This window comes from Rhododendron vialii, chromosome 7a (genome assembly GCF_030253575.1).
Source record: "Rhododendron vialii isolate Sample 1 chromosome 7a, ASM3025357v1".
NCBI classification, from domain to species: Eukaryota; Viridiplantae; Streptophyta; class Magnoliopsida; order Ericales; family Ericaceae; genus Rhododendron; species Rhododendron vialii.
The window spans coordinates 21,279,270-21,301,733 of NC_080563.1; the positions used below are offsets into that span (position 1 = coordinate 21,279,270).

General features: G+C 40.6%; 2 protein-coding genes across 4 annotated transcripts in view; one reads left to right on the forward strand and one right to left on the reverse strand.

The window, feature by feature from the left end:
* The window catches only part of LOC131334523 (protein TIC236, chloroplastic), a 69,208-nt gene extending 65,587 nt beyond the window's left edge, over window positions 1-3,621 (reverse strand). Inside the window, exons 1-3 of one of the 3 annotated variants that reach the window (XM_058369568.1) lie at window positions 3,360-3,621; window positions 1,166-2,797; window positions 577-1,078 (exon numbers count right to left, since the gene is read on the reverse strand). In XM_058369568.1, the coding sequence (XP_058225551.1) occupies window positions 577-1,078; window positions 1,166-2,651 (1,988 nt within the window). In that variant the 5' untranslated portion in view covers window positions 2,652-2,797; window positions 3,360-3,621. Of the gene's footprint in view, window positions 1-576; window positions 1,079-1,165 lie in introns of all 3 variants that reach the window. The other 2 variants (XM_058369570.1, XM_058369571.1) reach the window with 2 other exon arrangements.
* A 4,548-nt stretch (window positions 3,622-8,169) lies between these two features.
* Window positions 8,170-22,155, forward strand: LOC131334865 (uncharacterized). Its single transcript, XM_058370155.1, has 5 exons — window positions 8,170-8,440; window positions 8,606-11,131; window positions 11,555-13,339; window positions 20,276-20,531; window positions 20,944-22,155. Exons 2-5 carry the CDS (start codon window positions 8,693-8,695, stop codon window positions 21,549-21,551), a joined length of 5,088 nt encoding a protein of 1,695 aa, XP_058226138.1. The 5' UTR covers window positions 8,170-8,440; window positions 8,606-8,692; the 3' UTR covers window positions 21,552-22,155.
* The last annotated feature ends 309 nt before the right edge of the window (window positions 22,156-22,464 follow it).

The window sequence follows — 22,464 nt, forward strand, 5'->3', positions numbered from 1 at the left end:
TAATCCTTGCCAACATTATACATTCTCATGTTGCAGCCAAAGGCTTTACTCAAGTTGCCAGTGTTGATTATGCCAAAGTCAAACCATTTGCCTAATTGCCAGCTATTGACTTGAAAGTGAACCGGAGAATGGAAAAAAATTGGTCCACTGATAATCGTGAGCGTAAAGAAAAGAATGCCCCACTAAGAAGACAACCTTGAATACCTATTATTGATAACTCCAAAACTATCAAGCAGGAGAAGGAATGGCTAAATCAGAGCTCCGAACTGGCCCACAAGTACTAGCTAAATCAAAAGAATCGGAGTAAATATATATACACACACATATGTTAAAAGTTTCAGAACTAACCTACACTCATAATCGATATATCCATTAGTATTCCTTGTCTAAGCACGCTTGAACCAAACCTTTTTATGGCTTGAGAATTAAGACATCTTTCTAGGTGTTGCTCGAAGAGGTTTCCGGTATTTTTGCGAATAGAATGCGTAGGCATGCATAATCACGTAAGAGAATCGAAGTCTACGTAAAGAAGGGGAGACAAAAAAAAAAAAAAAAGTACTCGAGGACTGGAATTACCTGGGCTCCTTGTCACCATACGCAAGTAGCATTAGTGTTCCATCTTTGAAACGAACAGAATCCAAAGTAACAGGAAGCATTCTCTCAATACCAGAGTTCTGCATGTCATCTACCCCCTCTGCGAGTTCCGCAACAATATCTTCAACCTTCAGACCCACATCTAACTTCAGCCTTTTAACAGGACCAGCAATATAGTATGACCAAAGATCCCTCAGGCCATCATTTAAACAAGGTAATTCTAGCTTAAGGCTCGAGGGCCAAAGTATGATCGAATGGTGTGTTGCAACCGAAGGGTCCAGTTTTATGGATGTTGAACCCTGAGATCTACGGCGTCCTTGACTGTCTGAAATATTGTCAAGTGTCCCCAGGTCTTCCAATCTACTTGCGCCATCAACTCCTGAATCTCCACCTTGTACATCGCAACCATTGGTTTTTCCTGATGCCGCAACACCAGTAATAGATGAAAATTGGTCAATGGAATTTCTGATTCCAAGTAGTCTACCTACAGTCAAAAAAAAGGATCATGTAAAAGAGGGACACTGTTAGTATGATCGCGACAATGTTTTTATGTAGGGAAAAGGCTCGATACCAGAATTTTCTTCATATTCAGGATCAATTTTTGATTTCTTCCCAAATTCTAAGACTCCTCCATTAGTAGAGTAATCACTGTCAGCTTCTTCAACTGTTCCATGCTCAGAATTCTTCTTTCCTCCAAATTTAACTGCCCCATTCCTATAATCAGTTGTTAAATGCTTTTCAAAACTATTACTTACAGAAGGGTGGATGCTAGTATCACCCTCACTTTTATCCACAAGAGTCTTGTTCATACCATCAGGACCTCCAAATGACTGATAAGGATCGCCAAACCTCCTAAGTGGTAGAGAATGGAAATAACTACAAGCTGCTGCTGCACTGCGCTCAAGAATTCTTCTTTTGGCTGTGACACCAGTGGCAGCTATATCTCGCCCATTAGCTTTCCTCTTGAATTTATGCCTTACAGGCCCTAATACAAGCCTAGACCAGAATTTAACCCCTGAATCAGGAATTTGTACCCCAAATGCTTTCTCTAAGTCTGCATGTTTCAAATCATACTCAACACCTGCATCCATGCAGTGATGATCTTGCCAGTGCAGTCGTTGCTCATCCATGCAGAAAAATGATTCAGTGTCATTAGGCACATCAACCCCAGATGTATGAGATCCTTTCTCTGACATAACGTAACCCATCTCTGCAGCTTCCCTAGCTGCATCATCTCTTTCTTTATCAAAGCGAATGGCTATTTGCTCTCTAGCAATCCTCCTGATTTTCGTACGATTATCAATTCCTTCTTCAGTTGATAAGTGCCTTTGTAGACTACCTTCTTCGGAAGAAGGTATTCCTAACCAGGTAAAATTCTTCTTTTGCACTACAAGCAAACTTGGATTCGACAAAACTGCATCGATTACAATCTTTCCCCTCTTCAAACTCGCAAAAGGTAGGACTCGTAGTTTTACAGTGGGCACCTCACCACAAGAGAACTCTTCATTATGAGGCCCAATCAAACAAGACTCCAATGTAATGCTCAAAGGTGAAATTCCACGAACCTTACCAAAATCAAGCTCACGCTGAATGTGCTCACTCAGTAGCAAACAAACAGAAGGTAAAAGCTTTGATTCAACATAAGTCTTGGCTTTTGCCTTTCCATACCATAGCAATAGGCACACACCAGACATCACGGCAACAAAGATGGAGCACCGGATCAAAAGTAACCCTTCTTCCCATAATGGAGACAGAGACCGAACAAGAGCCTTGTCCCTAGAGAAGGGCTCCGTTACACGTTTCACAACCAAACTACCTCTCCACCCTAGGTTCTTCCATAACAAGTCAACACTTCTTCCACAAAAATGAGAGAACTTAATTCCCTCAGAGATCCAATTATGTTTCTTTGCACAACAAGTACACTGGCGGAAAGCCCCTTTTTTGGTTAATATTACCTTATTATCCCGATAAACTAAATTTCCATTGTTTCCTCTATTATTTACAGAGCTTTCAAGTGTAAACACTAGAAATGGGGTGTGTATCCTAGTGCTCATCATCTCCCCTCATACAAGGAGATTCCCCAATTCGGAGCTGCTCATATTTGTGGGGACCAAGAACCAGCTCTAAGTCCCCTAAAGAATCCAGATTCCTAACCAGTGTTTGTTTACCAGACTGAGTCGATGGTCCTCAATGAAAGACGGGTCTGCAAAAATGGTGATTAGATTGACGACGATGATAGATGGAGATGCTGCTGAATCGAGGCTTGAAAGTTTGATCGAGAGACATACGAATCACCTGTACTCTCTTCTTCACAGATTCTGATCGATATATCCACGTTTTTTAAACAAATTCAAGAAATATACTACTTCTTAAACTTATTTTAAAAATGGCCTTTCACGCACTTTCAAAATGCGTTGAAGTAATCACTTGCGTGGCAACAAAATCCTCGTGAGTACGTAAAAATGTGTTTTTAGTTACAGAACGCATGTTAAAGCTGCGTAATGGCTGAGGCAATTTCTCAAACACGTAATGGGCAATCTTGAAATCCCCTATTTTTTATGAAATCCAAACCAAAATCATGGTGATGGGGGTAGGTACAGCCCAATGGTGGTGGTGCGTCGGTGGTTTGGGAGGAGAGAGAAAGGGGATATCAAAAATTAGGGGTTTGAAGAATTAGATCTTTCCATCAAATCCCAACCAAAATCATGAAGCTATAAGATAAATTGGATGAAAACCAAAATCATGAAGCTAAATTCAGAAGTTACCAGAGAATAAAGCCCAGAAGAAACACCTCTAACCCATCGACGATGTTGCCTGATTCTTCAAGAGAGAGAGAGAGAGAGAGAGAGAGGAGCCTGCGAGGGAGAAGGGGTGGCGTCGACGGAGGTCGGTGGGGGATCTATTGTCAGCGCGGCGGTGGTCGGTAGTCGGTAGTCGGTAGTCGGCTGTACGAGGTTTGAGAAGACCGAGAGAAGTGGGACGGGAAGAAGTACGGGCTTAATTCTGTAATTTTGGAATTTTGAGTGTGCGTTATTTGACAGGAGAAGGCATCTCCAATCCTTATACCCACGTGACTCGTTTAGACGGGGAGATAAAGAATCGGGGGTATTATTATTTATAAAGAGGAGATAAAGAACTCTCTTAATCACATATATATCTGTACACAGATTTTGTTATGGAGTTCATTATGGGTTTTACACAAATAATTCGAGCTGTTTATTAGATGTAAAATATTTTTTAAAGGTCCCCATAAAAAATAAGCTTAATCTAATACATATAGGTGCTCGATCCAATTATCTAAATTTTCATTCAGATTTTCGGGTAATGATAAATTAGATGATTAGATCAAGTATCTATGTGTATTGGATTGAGCTAATTTTTTTATGGTAACCCTTGAAAAAAATGTTTTACATTTAATGAACGATTCGAATCATTTGTGTGGGACCCGTGATGGGCCCCACAACAAATTGTGCACAATCTGTGCACAAATTATCTGTGCGGACAGATTTACCAAGAGATAGAATAGTAGGGGTATTGGTTAATAAGGGATGGTTATGAAGTAGGATTAAATAGTCAGAAAACCTATGAGTACCGAAAATGGGGGAGGGAAAACGGACCGACGGCCGCCGGCGGGCCATCTCCGGCCACCGGACGGCCGATCCGAGCCGTTCAAAAATTTTATAAAAAAAAACCGAGGGGCCCAACGCGGGAATCAACGGCATTCGAGGTGTGTAGGGTGCTTGATCGGAGCACCCCTTTTCGTGTGTATATGTATCTATAGCAACACTCTTAAATAGTAGTTAATTTGAATAAGGTATTAAAAATGGGGGATAAAATAGTACTTGATTTAAATGAGGGATAAAATGGGAGATAAGTTTGTTTTGTAGTTAAAATAGAGGATGAGGGGTATTATTTCGGCCTTATCCGAAGTATTAACTAATAATACCCAAAAACCACCCATAAATGATACCCCGGCAGGGGTATTGGTGGGCCTTACATATGAGGGGTGAAAAGAAAATCCTCCCCATCTTAGCTTCCCAAACCAAGTATAAGCCCTAACCCTGCAGCCTTAGAAGGGGTGTTAAATGTTAACTAAGAGGAGTGTTAAGGACAAAGAAAATTGGCAAAGAAAATACTCTTAAAGTATATATGAATAGCCCAGATTCATTGTGCAGTGCATCTGAGTCGTTCATGTACACTTTAAAGGTCTTTTCTGGACAGGGCGTGTGTGCTGTGCAGCTTCGTGCTGCACAGCGTGCTGCACGGCCTCCGGCGAGGCTTTTCCGGCATCGGTCCGACGATCGGAGACGTTCACTGCGTAGAGCTCGTCAAGTTCTACAAATGCACAGAAAATCAGAAATCCTATTGGTACCGACGGGTACCATAGGGAAAATGTACCGACGGCCGCCGGACGGCCGTCTCCGGCCACCGGACGGCCGTCTCCGGCCACCGGACGGCCGATCCGAGCCGTCCAAAAATTTTAAAAAATAAAATCGAGTGGGCCTACGCGAGAATCAATGGCATCCGAGGTGTGTAGGGTACTTGATCCGAGCACCCATTTTTCGTGTATATTTGTATATACGTGTATATACACGAAAAAGGGGTGCTCGGATCAAGTACTCTACACACCTCGGATGCCATTGATTCCCGCGTAAGCCCACTCGGTTTTATTTTTTAAAATTTTTGGACGGCTCGGATCGGCCGTCCGGTGGCCGGAGACGGCCGTCCGGTGGCCGTCGGTACATTTTCCCTATGGTACCGTCGGTACCAATAGCACTACTCGCTCGATCAAATATCGTTAAGGTCCTCATCCGAACATATATAACTTGAAAAAAATGGATTTAGTGGTTTTGATTCAGTGTTTCGTATCCATTAGGATTCATTTTTTTTCAAGTTATATATGTTCGGATGAGGCCCTTAACGATATTTGATCGAGCTGATTTTTGATGCACATAAGGAACTCGACGAGCTCTACGCGGTGAACGTCTCCGATCGTCAGACCGATGCCGGAAAAGCTTCGCCGGAGGCCGTGCAGCACGCTGTGCAGCACGAAGCTGCCCAGCACACACCCTCTGTCCGTTTTTTCTTTGCCTATTTTCTTTACACTTAGCATTTCTTGTTAAGTTATCCCCAACACAAGGAGCCATTCAAACAGGCTCATATATTTTTACTCATACGTTGCGTTTGTTTCGATATAAAACATTTTTTCAAAAAATAAACTTTAAACTTTTAATTTTTGGTATTTGGTTGGTACAAGAAAAATATTTTTTCAAACAATAGCAGATTACTGGTTTATAAATAATTTTGATTTAATAAATGCACCCTCCCTCTGTCTCTCTCTCTCCTCCTCCTCCTCCTCCCTCTTGTTTTGGGTCTAATATGATTTGAGAGAAAAAAGAAATGAGTACGCGATTTTGAGAATGTCGAACTATTGGGGGTGAAATGCAAAAATGACTTATGGCCAAAATCAGAGGAAACCAACTTCAAGGTTAATGATTTTTTTTGCCATTCAAGAAAAAAATTAAAGGAAAACAATTTCACTTCGTTGGTGCAAAATGTTTAACCTTGAAAATATTTTCCTCCTCATTTTTTTTTATAGCCAAACAACGGAAAATGGATAAAATATTTTACTAAACAATATCTTACGTCCAAACAAATGGAGCCTCAAAATTTGAGTAAAAAATTTAATAACCCATTTTCAATGTCATACCCATTTGCCTAACCATTTTGAGTTATACCTCATATTTTCACTCTCATTAATTACAATTGTGTCATTTAGTAATAGATTTGGGTAAAAATATGGATTAAGCATTGGAGATGCCATACCCAAATCAAACTATTTACCCAAGTCTCTACCCAAATTTGAGTGAAATAAAGGGTAAAGGCTGGTGATGCTTTTGCTTGCGTGAATTTTGCTGACACTCGAGCCAAAACACATATATTGTACATGCATTATTAGTTTAACGCATTTGAAACTAGTGTTCAATTCATTCTATGCACGGACAAAACTACCATGCACAACAATATTAACATACACGCCCAATATATATACATGGCATAATAAATAGCATGTGGACCCAAATTATGCACGCATAATTCATATCCATATTCATATAACAATACAAGGGGGTGTTTTCAAATTGTCCCTCTCACAAACTAACTTTTTAAGGGTTGGGATTGAGTTTCATATAACAATACAATGGGGTGTTTTTAAATTGTCCCCCTCGCAAACTAACTCTTTGAGGGTTTTAAGGGTTGGAATTAAGTTGGAGATTTGCTCCAATGGTTAGAATATCTTTTCAATCTTCATACTTAGCCAACGACATTGAAGGGCTGAGATGAAATTTTATCCAACAGATATTTGTAGTGTTGTTCAAAATTTGAAACACACTCACACATGCCTTATTCTCCTCTCTCTTACTTGCCCTTTCTGTCTAACGACGAACATCTCCTCATCCTCACTCTCTCTCTCCCCCCGTTGGTTTTCATCCCCCATCCTCCCCCCTAGGGATGGGCATCGTGTCGTGTTCATGTCGTATCATTTCGTGTTTCGTGTCTTTTCGTGTTCATGTCAAAACACTTGTTAACATAAACGTATCAAATATATTGACACTACCCCGACTTGTTAACATAAACGTATCAAATATATATTGACACTAATCCGACCTGCTTAAAATTGTGTCGTGTTCGGGCTGACACTATCAAGACCCTTTTATTTTTTTAATATTTATATAGAATTATATACTTTTCAATGTTTTGACCAAACTACTTATTTGATTCAATAACAAAAATTAAAGACATGTTCAATACCATCATTATCATAGAAATGATAAAATCACACAAATCATGACATTGAAAAATGCCTTAAGTCACAACTAGACATAGGTCTCAAAATTAAATAGTTTTGTATGATTTTCAGCTAAAATAATAAAAAACCAGCAACAACTATAGAATAAGTATTAGGGTTTATATGTGCATAATTGGATGAATGGGTAGGATTAAAAGGGAAATAATAAGGTACATACCATATTCAGTTCGATTCGGTGCATATCGGTTTAATATTTCACAAATCGAATCGAAGGAAAAAAAAATTGTAAAATGAAAATCGAACTGAACTGACTCCTGAATAAAACCGACCGAATTGACTAAAAATCTATCGGTTTGGTCGGTCGATTGGTTCGATTTTTCGGTTAAAATGATCACCCGTCACTATTCAAAACATACCCTAATTGTAGTTTAGTAATTTACCCGAACTTTGGGGCATAACCGATTAATGGAAAAGTTGGAATCCCATTTTTCGTAAAAAAACAGATCTGTGTTAATGTTACCTGGCAGCTTAACTATCGACCAACTCCCCAACATCACACCCATCTCATCCGTCCATGAAACCAGTACGCCGAATCCTCACCATCCGTTTTACCACTCAGAACCCCGCTCTTTATCTCCTGTCGTCATGGCTCCAACTACTCACACATAATCTCAACCATAGGTTTTCTAAACCAAAGGTCGAGATCATCCTAGGTAGTTTCCAGCCCATTATTTGCGTCTATACATATTTTTCTGTTTTTTATTTTCATCATTTACGAAAAATCAATAGACCTTTCCTCGTGATCGACAAGAAACCCTAGTCCACTCTCTCTCTCTCTCTCTCTCTCTCTCCGTCGCTTACGGTTAAAAAAGAGAAAATAAAATTTTAAAAAATTCGAAAACACCAAAAAATCGACAGATCAATTTAGGGTTTCGAATCGAACTTCACTCTGAGATCCAATTGTCATCATTGATGCTCCGGTCGTCTGATCTTTCGCGATTCGATGTTTACGTCGTCGTTTCATGTTCTCCGATTGAGGTATGTGTCTCAAGCATAATGTTGTTTATTTTCTTTTTCGTCGATTTTGGCTTGAAAATGCGTGGGGTGTGTGTGTGTGTGTGTATGTATTATTGGGTTATTATTATTCGGGGTTTGAATCTGTGGTGGTTTTGTTGATTTTCGATGTGTACTTGTTATCTACAGATCTTGTTAGATAAGGTGATGAATACGTGTGATGGGATGTGAACTTTGGGGGTTTTGGTTTGGGGTGGTTGGATTTAGGGTTTGTTGATGGACTATAGAGCAGCCGACTCTGGTGGAACAACATCAAGGAAGTCTAGGTCGTTGGATCTTCAGAGTTTGTACAAATCTACTGTTTCAGTTCAACAGGGGGATAAGAAGAAGAGGAAGAGTGGAGTAGTGGATGATGGGAGGGTTAGGAAGAAGAAGAAGAAGAGGAAGACTAGAAGAGAGGTGTCGCTCAATAGTTTGGAGCCTGCTGGCCAGACAAGTAGGATAAGTTTAGATGAGACCCGAGGCGACTCGGCGAGTTCAGATTCCCTCAATTCGGGAAAGTTGCATTCGTGGTTGAATGGGGAATTCGGTACCAGTGCCGGGTTTAGCAGCATTTCTCTTAATTTGGATGGTGGTGGTGGAGGAGGTAATGTTATTCAGATTCCAAAGCGCCGACGAGGTTTCGTGGGACGCAAGAGGGTTGAAAGCGTTAAAGTTTCAAGGTCGTGCGGGAATGTTTCTGGCGTAGTTGCTGGTACTTGTGCTGATCAAATTACCAAGTTGAATGGTGAATCGAAGAAATCTGAGGAGAAGGGTTTGTGGCCTCTTGATGTTAGTTCAGCTGATCGGATAGCCAAGTCAGATGATGATTCTGCATGTAAAGAGATTGTTCATCCCAAGGTGAAGGGGAAGAGGGTAGTTGAGGTTTCAAAGGTAGATAAGAACAGTAGGGTGAAGTCTGCTAGGCATGCTAAAGAGGAAGATGGTCATGTGATTGTAAATAATAAAGGCGATGCATCTTCTGGAAAGAGCCGCAGCAGTCATAGAAAAAGGACGGACCTGGCATTAGGCAGTGAAAGCCTTGCAAAGAAGGTGGAGCCTCTGGCGGATAGTTCAAACACGGTATGTCATAATTCCCAAGACGAGGATGAGGAAAACCTTGAACAGAATGCAGCGCGGATGCTCTCTTCTCGATTTGATCCGAGCTGCACAAGGGTTCCTTCAGAAAGCAGATCTTTTGCATCACCAAGGAGAAATGGGGTGTCTTTTGTTGTCTCATCTGGAGATATTGCTAGCAGAACATTGCGACCAAGGAATCACAAAGGGAAGGGGCTATTCAGGAAACGAAGGCATTTCTATGAGATTCTTTCCAAGGACTTGGATGCACATTGGGTGTTGAACAGGAGGATCAAGATTTTTTGGCCGTTGGATGAGAGTTGGTATTATGGCCTTGTGAATGAGTATGACTCCAAAAGAGACCTTCATCATATCAAGTATGATGACCGAGATGAAGAATGGATTAACCTTCAAAATGAAAGGTTTAAACTCTTGGTTTTTCCTAGTGAAATTCCTCGTAAGATGGAGCCAGAAAGAGGAACTGCTGGAAATAAACATGATGACAATGGGATAAGAGACTCTACCGCGGATGATGATAGCTTTATAGGCTGCTATACAGACTCAGAGCCCATCATCTCATGGTTGGCTCGTTCTTCTCGCCGGGTGAAATCTTCTCCTCTTGGTGTTTCAAAAAGACGTAAAACATCTCATCCATCGTCTAATTTTTTGCCACTTGTGTTGTCTGCCAAGCCTAATGATGCAAACGGCTGTTTGGACATGGGTTTCTCAGCAAAGAATATGCATGAATCTAGTAGTTCTGCTTTGCCAGACAAATCCCTTGATGCCAGCATGGGTAAGAAGTCTGTGTTGGAAGGCAGTAATAGCTCCAAAGATAGCAAAGCACCAGTTGTTTATTTTAGGAGGCGGTTTCACAAGAAAGGCGAAGCATTGTTCAATGCACCAGATGACAAGAAGGCATGTGGAAGCTCCCCTCTTGCCCCTGTTATTCAAGGCTTCCGTGCTTCTCAAGTTTGTGAAATTTTACTTGGACAAATGGATCCCGAGGGGCTATTTTGGTCTGTTAATAATTCAGGCTTGTTGAAAGTGACTATTGGCTTGGTAGAATATATGGGGTTCAGGTTTGAGTTAAGCTCCTCAGTTTCTGTCCTGCGGTACCTCGGTGCAGACAACTCTTGGTTGTTCCGCACTATGTTCCTGCTTTACTATGGCACTGTTACGATTACATGGCCTAAGATTCATCTGGAAATGCTATTTGTTGATAATTTCATTGGATTGAGGTTCCTGTTGTTTGAAGGTTGCTTAAAGCAGGCTATGACCTTTGTTTTTCTCATCCTGACAGCATTTTATCAACCTAATGAACAGATGAAGTATGCTGATATGCAAATTCCAGTAACTTCAATCAGGTTTAAACTTTCTAGCATTGAAGATTTTACAAAGCAGCATGCATTTGCATTCTTTAGCTTCTCCAAAGTCAAAAGGTCGAAGTGGCTGTTCCTAGATTGCGAGCTCCGGCCACATTGTTTGCTCACCAAGCATCTACCTGTGTCTGAGTGCACATACGATAACATCAAGGCTCTGGAAGGTGGTTGTAATCAGATGCACAAAAGTTCTATTGACAGGGAGCTATCTGCATTTGAGGTACTCCTCTATGTGTACATTTGTTTGTGTTCTTTAAATTAAAGGGGGAATAAAGAGGCAAAAAAGGTAATGGTTCCTTTGTTTGTGGTCTGTTGCTTTGAATTCTCTCTCTCTCTCTCTCTCTCTGTTTTTGTTTGTTTTGTTTTTGCATATGAAGCCAAAGGGAGAGATTTCTATTTTGGCATGGAAATGCTCTTGGACTGTTGGTCTTGATATTTAAGCTTTGTGTTTTCCACTCCTTTTATCCCCTTTTCTTTATGCAGGTTTTCTAAATGGAAGTATTAGGTAAGTTTTGTAGCTTGGTAGCCTTGCTAGTTTTTTTTGTGTGCTCTTTTAGCATATTAGAATGTGAAATATAGGTTTTGCTCCTTAGTGTAAGTTTGTACTGCAGAGGTTAACTGCTTTGCTTTTTACCATCAACAGGGTTGGAGGAAGAAGTCTATGCCGGGTGGTATGACTCGTGGGGCTCTCAAAGAGTCATCCATGCATCAATATTCTTCTAACTGTGATTTGAAGCATGGAAAGTTTCTTCCATTTGCTCTTTCTTTTTCTGCTGCGCCTACTTTCTTTCTTAGCTTGCATCTCAAGCTGCTAATGGAAAATAGTGTTGCTAGCATCAGTCTTCGCGATCATGATTTGATGTATTCACATGAGCATTCAGATAACACAGGCACTACAATTGGCTGCACTCTAATTCGGGATTGCTCCAAAAGTGTTTCAGAAATCACTCAGTGTGATCAGGAACCTGCTGAATCACGTAGATGGTTGCTTTATCCTAAACAACACTTGGGTACCCACGGTATTTCAGGATGCAATGATGGTGGCGTGGTAAAATCATCTCAGGATGTCCAAAATGGCAACTTAAGTATTGTTGAAACTTCTGCTTCCTCCAGACATCCTGTGGAAAACTCGTGCCATGTAATTGTGCAATCACAGAAGTTGGGATGCAGCAGGGTAGAGTTAGAAAAGTGTATTACCTCACCAGAGTCTCTAGTTGGCAAAGATCATGTGTCTGTGGGCGTGCCTGATTCCAGTTGTTACTCTAGTTTAACTGGTCTGAGTGTTGAAATTCCATTTTTGGACCAAAATGAAATGCCTGCCAACGGTAAAACACCCAATTCTGCAGAGTCTTCTGATCTAGCTTGGAATGCGAGTGACGCCATTGGGTGCAATCCCTACCCTAGGGGTCCTAGAAGTATTTGGCATCACAATAGAGAAAGCTTAAATTCTTCTTCCAGAGATGCATCCCCTTTATGGGCCAACGGAAGGACAGACTTTATCCGCAATGGCTTTGGCAATGGACCTAAGAAGCCACGAACTCAGGTTCATTACACTTTGCCTTCTGGAGTCTCAGAATTCGGTGCAATGCACAAAATGCATACCCAGAGAGGGGTTCCTTACAAACGAATCAGGAAAGCTAGTGAGAAGCGAACATTACATGATTCTAGAAATTCTCATAGAAGAAACCTGGAATTTTTGGCTTGTGATGCAAATGTGTTGATTACAATTGGGGATAGAGGGTGGAGAGAATGTGGAGCACGAATTGTATTAGAGCTTGTGGATCACAATGAATGGAGACTTGCAGTAAAACTCACTGGGACAACAAAGTATTCATACAAAGCACATCAGTTTCTGCAGCCTGGCTCAACAAATCGTTACACACATGCTATGATGTGGAAAGGAGGAAAGGATTGGGTCTTGGAGTTTCCCGACAGGAGCCAGTGGATACTTTTCAAGGAGATGCATGAAGAGTGCTATAATCGGAACATTCGTGCTGCTTCAGTTAAGAACATCCCTATTCCTGGAGTTCGCCTGATTGAAGAAAGTGATGATAATGGAACAGAGTTGCCATTCGTTCGCAGCTCTCCCTTGTACTTTCAGCAGGTTGAAACTGATGTTGACATGGCTATGGATCCCTTAAGTATCTTATATGACATGGATAGTGATGATGAACAGTGGATTTCAGAAAATCAAAACTCTTCACGTGATCATGGATGTAAATGTGAAGAGATCTCTGAAGAGTTGTTTGAGAGAACGATGGACGCTTTTGAGAAAGTTGCGTATGCCGAACAGCGCGATCACTTTACTTCTGATGAAATGGAAAATTTCATGGGTGGAGTTGCGCCTTTGGAAGTGATTAAATTGATCTATAAGCATTGGCGACTGAAGAGGCAAAGAAAAGGGATGCCGTTAATTCGTCATCTACAGGTACCTTTGATTTACTTACCACTTTGCCAGTTAAATTCTCAGTTCCTATTTCTCGTAAAAGACTGTTGCTCATCTCGATGGCAAATGATGCACCTTTAGTTTTGGTGGGTTTGTACGACGTAAATACTGATAATTTAGCAGCTGTGGTGTTGAGTTATGCTTGCATAAGTGATTGGATGTAATGTGTTCTTATTTCTCCTTGCCACGTATGGCAGAGAAGTACTTGGGTGATGTTCTTTGTTCAAGTAGCTTTATTGTCAAATTATGCTTCGAAGAATTAATCGTGTTTTCTTCTTCACTTTTGCTATGATCAACACCTAAAATAGATGCCTGAGACACCTTATTCAATTAAACGTGCGCTATTTGGACTACAGAGCTGTAGAATTATAAGGAATGGATAAGTGCTTTTGGGGATTAAGGTAGTGCCCGGAAGTGGTTGATGGGTAATCTAGAGAATGGGTGCAATGCAACTATAAGCTTGAAGATAGAAAGAAGAAAGTATTTGAACTAAGAATTATGATGGATTTGCTCCTTAATTTTCATGAGTGCATAAGTGGCATCATCCTAAGAAGTAAGTTCTTGAAAGTTGCGACTTCCAAAGGTCACAAGGTGATGAAGGTATATGAATTTGAAGTATATATGCTCTTTCTCTCATAAAGTTTGACAGACGAGAATCTTTGTTGCTTAAAAGAAACTGATGTACAGAAAGTATGACATGATGAAACTGAAATGAGAGCTCTGTACTTCCTCCAAGTAAATAGGACTATCAAGGTTTAAAGAAAAGGGTCATGTAGCACTTTCAAGATAGAGAGGAAACAAAAGCATTTTCATGTTGAGAATCATTTTAGCCTGTTGGTATTTTGGCTGGCTAAGAATGCCTGATGAGGGCGAGTTCTAGTTTGGCAGGTTTGGGAAGGATGAGGTTGCGATTTGGGTCTAGGGCTATATGGCTAGAGAGGGACAGTAATAGATAGCTGAGGCTTTAAACCTACGTGTTAGACAACAGTAGCTGTATATCTTATATCCCTATCCATAGCTATTCTAATGTAAACAAAAGATTCCATTAATCATGAAAGAGAGAGAATCAAAGGGAATACAAAGAGATAAGTCATAATACTCTTGTTAATTCTATTCAAAATGATAAAAAGCTACGGAGGAAAGAAACCTAGGCCAATATGGCTTTAGGCACATTTAAGGAATGCTAACCATAGAGACAAAGGATACACTCTAAAATGCTAATGACGGATTAAAAGTGACTACATCAGGAGGATTCCACCACTAAAAAGAACTTGCCCTACACTTGGGGAGTAGGCAATCGACTTAACACGGTCCTTATAACACATACAATCTTGAAGATGAGCGTGTTTTTGTACACATGCACGGCTTATGACTTATGAGTAGGCAATCCACTTGGAATGTCTTGTGCAAGGCAAAGCGACATCACACATGCTCTCAAAACGTACCTTGAGCAATCACCATTTGATGATTCCAAAACAAGCAACACATTGTACCCTAGGCTTTCTCAAGTGAACACCATTCCCGAGGGATCTTCAAGTTGTCCTGTAGCCTAGTTTGGTCACCAATTCATCACAAACTTAAATATCATGCATTGGGGGCAACGCGGAAGGCAAAACTTTAAAACAATCTTCACCTTTTGGATCTACAAGGTCCTCCAAGGTTGGTGGATCCTCCTGAACCTCATACTTTGAAACTAAACCCAAAACACCATCACTTCCATGGCTTACTTGTACCGCTTGATCAATATCTTCAAGCCCTTCTTCTTCCTTATCGTCATCAAGATACTCTTCATAGATGTGAAGATCTTCAAAAACATTCCCAAACTTTTCCTTTGTAGTCAACTCTTGAGGAAACACAACACCATCCTCCTTGACGGCTTCAGGAATATACGGCACTCTCAAATTCATCTCTATTCTCAAAGAGAATCTTGAGATTGGTTCAAACTGGTCGACACTTCGCGACCACGGTTGGAAACAAACTGTATGAGTAATTTCAACTTGGGTCGGTGGATTTAGGGTTTGATTCAACACATTAGGGCTCATTTTGCATCGATTTGATGAGTTTATGCTCCATTCTAATGTTAATCTACCAAAGTAAAAGTGATTTGAGGGAGAACAGGTAGAAGCAGTCGTGACACTACATGGAGTGCTGTGGGTGCAAGTGAACCCACTGAAAATAAAAAATTGTGCACTACTCATATGATATTTTTACTGCTTAGATTGGTATCTCTTTTTGTTGAACCCATCTTATCTTTGAACCCTAAGATCTTTTGGATGAAACACATTAGGGGCGGGGATGTTCCACTTGGATGGTGGCCTATCGTTACACCTGGGAAGGAAAATAATATGGTTGAATTGTTTCCTTACAAAAACCAAAGTTTTGACTCTGGATGAGTGATACCCAACTCAATGTAGCATATAAGGAAGAGGAACAAATCACAAAACTGTGATATTGCAACACTGAATTGTGAGCTCCTTGTCCTTATCTATCAACATCACCTTTTAGGTACCTGACAGTACTTAATAGTACTCCCTCCGCCCCACTTTGTTGTGCCCTTATTCCTTTTTGGGATGTCCCAAAATGATGTGCATTTTTCAAAACTTTCTAATTTTTGATGTCCATATCACCATTTTATCCCTCATTTCTCCCTCCCAAATTCAAATTTTGAACTTGATTTGTAAGAAAAGTTGAGCAAATTAATGTGGTATGACAACAAAATTGACAAAAAGTCATAAATTACAAAAGGATAAAATGGTAAAATTGACACAAAGTCTATGTTATTATGATCTTTTCCTTAAATTACTTGAAAGTCGAAATAGGCGCAACAAATTGGAAAGGAGGGAGTACCTCCGTAGCCACCTTCTTTTCCTCTAGTAGTGTTGTAACTTTTCTTAGCCCTCTTTTTAACTGAACCGATAATATTGCTAGAAAATGCTTGGCAATAGGTTTTCAATGATGTAGAACCGTAGATAATAAATTCCTTTGAACCTGCTGCCTGCATGTTTTCGCCTCTGGGTAGAAGAAGTTGGTTCAGGATTCTGGTGAAATTTCCCAGCTAGATTAGGGTTCAGGCGAAGTAATTTCTGGTGAGATGAATGGCTAGGATCTAGGATTTGAGCCTAGAGCTCTGACAAAATAATGCAAACCAATGATTCCATTAATCATGGAAGAGAGAAACTTTCCTAAAGGGAAACAAAGAGATAAGACTCTTGTTTATTCTATTCAAATTGATAACAAAAAGCTACTACATTGGCCAATATATATGGCTAGTTAGGTGTACAACTAAGGTAAGTAAACTATAGAGACTAAGGAGTAAGGACACATACTAAAATGCTAATGACAGATTAAGAATGACTACGTCATATTCCTCTCCCCATGACCGACAATACCCATTGAACACCACCTACACCTACACCCAACACCAGACCTCCCCACTTAAAAATCCCATTACCACCTCAATGCAAACATTAAACTTCCATTGCTCGTAAATAAGTACCCAGAAACAACCATTTTGGTGGTTCAAACCACCCCAAATTGGATCTAATAATTGAGAAATTTGTTTAAGGGGGGTTGGTAGTCGGGGTGGTGTTTGATGGCAATGGAGGTTGTTATTGTGGGGACGGGGACCTACTTTGCAAATATATGCAAACTAGTAAGCTCTTCTCTCTCCCTCTCACGACTGAACCAATCACCATCACCAATCCCACTGTCATTGCTCCTCATTCTACCCAAGTGTCACCGTCACCACTATAGATGTGTAGACTTAGAAAACAATTTTAATTGTAGAGAAGTTGCCTTTTTCCACCCGCGTCGCAAAAAGATGATCCCTATCCCCAAACATAATTGGAAATTGGCAAGTTCATGATTTGCCCAAGGTTGACGTTATTCATCTTTGGAAAGATGCGTTACAATTGTGCAGTTAACTTGTATTGTATGTTAGGATCCTATTATGGGGTGGCATATTTTGGGGGTGGCATGTTTATTTGCTTGTCAGTTGGTTTTGTCCTTTTATCCATATCTTAGTTGGTAGACTTTTGTTTAAAGTTTAAACTGCATTTGTGGTGGCGGTGGAACAAGTGGCTCCCTTTTCACTATCACCCCAGATCTATTGAGGGATGGCAATGATGCGGTTCAGTTATTGGCAAAACCAAAACAGGAACGTATGCCTAAAACCATAACCGGCCGTTTTCATTTTATCTGAAGCATAACCCAAACCACAGTGAGCAGTTGATGTGTTTCTAGTCGGGGACCCTCTAATGATCAAGTTAGAAAGTATATCGAAGTGAATGGAAGCTCTATCTAGAAAAGGGTAGGACAGAGTGCCTACCTCCCATTTACCAATATGAAGTGTATTTATAGGTCCGAGGTTATTATGCATATCGTGTCCATGTGGGTGTCCATGTGGGCGAGCTAGTTGGGGGGAGCACAGCATGGGATCGTGGAGAAGTGGTGATTGTGCCTCCACAAACGTTGGTGATCGTGGCTCTAGTGGGAACTGCAGAAAGGCGCGATAAGGATGTTCATGCTCGGATAATTCGACTATACTTTCTGAGCGCCTCGACTTGGATGACCCGACTGTCACGTGTCTGTCCCCAGAGCTCGGTTAAATGGGTCAAAACTCTAACTCATCAAGTTCGGTTCGGTTTTTTCACCAAAACCGGTGCTCAATGTGTTTAATAGAGTTAAAGGCTCGAAATATCCAACAACAAAATACCCGAATAAGCCAACAAACTAATACACCATAGGTTCCAAGACACTAACGCCTTGTTTGTTTTGGGGTCTCATAACCCCTGGGCATAGTCTCCAATATATTTTCCCTATCTATCTCTCTCCACCAATTACTCTAGAAAACCTCCCTCAAAACCCAAACCGAACAGGGCATAAATATCCATTATCCAACAACAAAGTAACATAAAATTTCCAACAAACTTATACACCAAATATATCAAATTCCAGCCTTTCAATTCTCAATCTTCACGTCATGTAGAGAGACGGGAGGGAGAGAGGCACAAGACTTTTAATAACCCTAACTGAGTACTTCTGATGTTATGGGTATGCATGTATACACATAAGGGTATTTGCGTAATTATCTTGCGGTTCGGTTCTATTGGATACTGGTACAGTTTGGTCATTGGTGTTCGGTACGGTTTTCACCTATGAAGCATGGGTACAACGGAAATGTTGCCGTATGCGCACCGACTACGGGTATGGCAAAAACGTACCGGGTACAACAAAATCGTACCGGGTACTTTTGGTATCTTTGGGTATGGCAAGGGTACTCTGTCGGTACGCCTTGGGTACTTCGCGGACGTTTTATCCCAAAATGAAAGAGAGACGAGAGAGACGAGACGAGAGAGGAGAGAGACATACCATGCGACAATCGGCAACCGGCGTGAAGATCGACTGGGTTTCTCGATCCTCTCTGGATTTGGAAATGTTACAGTATATAATAGTAGTGGTATATATATGTGTACAATGGTAAATTTCACAATAGGTCCTTTTAGTATATATTAATACCACAAACTCACAAAATGTGGGGTTTTTGTTGGTTAAATGGGTTTATATTTCATTGTATGCAATAAAAAATAGTAAAAAATTATATATATATATATATATATATATATATATATATATATATATATATATATTCCGGTTCCCTTAAGGGATCCCGCACGGGCTTGCCGTGCGGGACTCCCATTTCCCAATCGAATTGGGACGATTCGAGCCACTCAAAGTGATCAGAACGCGATTTTAAGGGTACCTGCGAGAAATCAGCAAAAAAAATGATCGGGAAGGGCTTGATCCGAGCAGTTTTTTATTGAACGGTTCAGTAAAAAACTGCTCGGATCAAGCCCTTCCCGATATTTTTTTTGCTGATTTCTCGCAGGTACCCTTAAAATCGCGTTCTGATCACTTTGAGCGGCTCGGATCGTTGCAATTCGGTCGGAAAAGGGGAGGTCCGCACGGGAGACTGGTAAGGGATCCCTCACTGGATCCGTGGTGTGTGTGTGTGTGTATATATTCACCGTACCCCCGCCGTACCCGTACCCTACTTTTTTGGGGTTTTGCCGTTTCATGTACCCGTACCGCGTACTGGTACCCGTGCTCCATAGGTTTTCACATGAAACGCAAACTAGAACCAAACCGGCCTGTGTTTCGAAATTAAAATCCAAAACCAAAAAATCGGTTGAAAACCGCACCAATGGGTTCGGTACGGTGTGGTAACTAACGGTTCAGGAGAGATTCTCATCCCTAGGTCTCCTATCCCCACGATTTTATTCATGGATATTGTTTTTTGATATACATAAGTACTTTTGTTCTGTTGTGGATTCTTACTTTCTTCTAATTTGATGTTTGCTGAACAACAATATCAGATTTTATTTATTTAGTTTCATGTATCTACCTTTTCTTCCTCTGTTTCTGTTTTTCATTTTCCTTGGTGTCTTCTTTGTTATGCTTCCTTTGCCTTCAAACCTTATAGGCTTATCCCACATGAATGTTTCACCCTTGTGAAAATTGATCACGTCAGTGGTTCAGGAAGGAATTGACTTTTACTTTGATGAATGCATGGCTTTGAAGTATGTGTCTTGAATTCCTATAGATCTACCTGTTCGTGTATGGAGGGGTTTAAGATGCTTTTACAGGCTTTGATCTCCTCAGCCATAATAGGGTTTGATAATGTGATTTCCTGCTTTTATAAGATGTTTTCTTACCAGATGTTGACTTGATAAAGCATCTTCTGCATGGCATTATTTATGCATACTGAATTCCAGTGCACCCTTGCGATTTCTGGAAGTCTAACAAATCCTTACCGTCATCAAGCAACTGGTTTCAGCCTCCTTGTTACCATATTTTCTCTTGATTGTTGTTTGCACTGAGGTTTGTAGCACAATGTCTAAATTCCTCCTGTTTTATCAGCCTCCATTGTGGGAGCGTTATGAGCAGCAGGTGAAAGAGTGGGAGCATGCAATGGCCAAAGCCAACAGTACCCTCCCCAACGGATGCCAGGACAAGGCTACACCCATGGAAAAACCACCAATATATGCTTTCTGTTTAAAACCTCGTGGGTTGGAGGTGCCCAACAAGGGTTCAAAACAAAGGTCGCATCGGAAGTTTCCAGTTTCTGGGCACAGCCATGCTTTCCTGGGAGATCACGACGGGCTTCATGCTTTTGGTAACTTCATTTTTTTCTTCTACATCTGCTAATAAGTAATAACCAGTGACCTCTTTTTGTTTCAGTTTTGGAAAATAAAATATTAGGTAGGCTTTTCCATTTTTATATTTTGCCATTTGTCAGTTTATGGCAATTTATGAACTCTGATAAATTTACCGTATTTGAAATCTTTAGTTTTTTTATTTTTTTATTTTTATGTGGGCGTTTTATATCACAAAATCTCTTTGTTATGTAATTTTTTGTTTGGGTTTGAATCGTTTGATACAAGTGAATTGAATTTCCTTTTTTGTCCAAAGGAGAGGTATTATTAGATAGAAAAGAAAGGATTTAGATTGCCTTATTTGTAGAACTTAAAGGTTTTCTTTTTTCCTCTCATTTTTGTTTTTGTTTTTGTTTTTGTTTTTTGTATCAGGGAGAAGATCAAATGGATTTGCTTTTGTGGACGAGAAGGTTATGTTTCAGGGAAATAGCCATGAATCTTCCGATGCTTCCCCATTGTTTCAGCCGTCAAGAGCATTCTCACCACGGGATGCTAGTGGCTCTGGATATTTCTCATTGAACAATGATTGTTCCGACTGGAATTATCCAAAACTTCATAGAAACAAGTCAAAGAAGATTGGGACGCTTCTATCCCCATCCCTAAATAGTCCACAGATGTTGGCCTCATACAATCAGAGAACAACAATAGGGAGGAGAAACGGGGTTCACTGGTGGAATATGGGATCACCGGAGTGGCCAAATCAGAAGCACTACCCATTGGATGGATCTCTGAGGCAAAGTGTTGAACAATTGGACGGCCCAGATCTTGATGAGTTCAGGCTGCGAGATGCGTCTGGTGCTGCTCATCATGCGCTAACTATGGCGAGGCTCAAGAGGGAAAAGGCTCAGAGATTGCTTTACAGAGCAGATTTGGCGATCCACAAGGCTGTAGTTGCACTCACGACTGCCGAGGCAATCAAGGCTTCTTTTTCTGAGGACTCTAATGGCATTGAGAAGGATGACAATGTGAAATTAGAGTGAGGGTTCGTATAGGTTTTGATTTTGACAAATTTTTTTGGCTATAGTGGCTCTGAATTTTCTTTCGTTCAATGGTGGCGGCTTTTCATCATTGGCTGTAGATTCCAAAGAAGTGAACTTCTAACATGAGGGCTGTGAGCAGTTGGAGGAGCAGGACCTGTTGCTTTTTCTGCATTGGTGGTGATCCTTCAATGCCGTAGCGTTTCATTATTAAGGCAGTTTTGTTACATACCGTCCCCATTCTGCGCACTAGTAATCTTTTTCCAAGCAGCAAGTTTTCTCAGTGTAACGTGGGCCGAGTCAGCCCTTTTGCTGGTAAGGGGTCTGGAATGTTCATTGCCAGTTATTGTACAGATATTTTTGCTTTTCTCTCTTTCGTTGTTCCTTTTCTACTCTTGACCTTGGTTCAAGTGTTTGATGTGGAAGGAGCAATTTGGCCCTAATAACAAAATACACTCTGGAATTGAAGTACGGAATCCTTTGTGAGTTAACTTTTGGACCAGTTGCTATTTATGTAGAGAGTGCCTCGTCCCTTGGGAAATGAGGAGGAAAACAAATCCTGTAATTATTCAATATAGAGGCTTAGAAGTTGTAGCTTCTTGAGGCTTTTGATTGGTTGAAGCATATACTCCTTTGTCCCAGATTGTTAAACCTCTTTTCACCACTACGGACCTCTTGAGGAATTGTTAATACTTTTTAATTTGTAATACTGTTTATGTGTACTGTAAATTTTGTTTGATACATTTCAATTAGTTTTATTAAATAAAAGTTTAAAATAAAAAAATATAGTTTGTGAAGTATGGATGATAGTTTGTGAATGGCTGCTGATTTGGCCACTCCCTTTTAACAAACGCCACTTTTCTGCAAATGTATTTTTGTGAAAAAATACACTTGCAAGCGAGTGGCGTTAACAAAA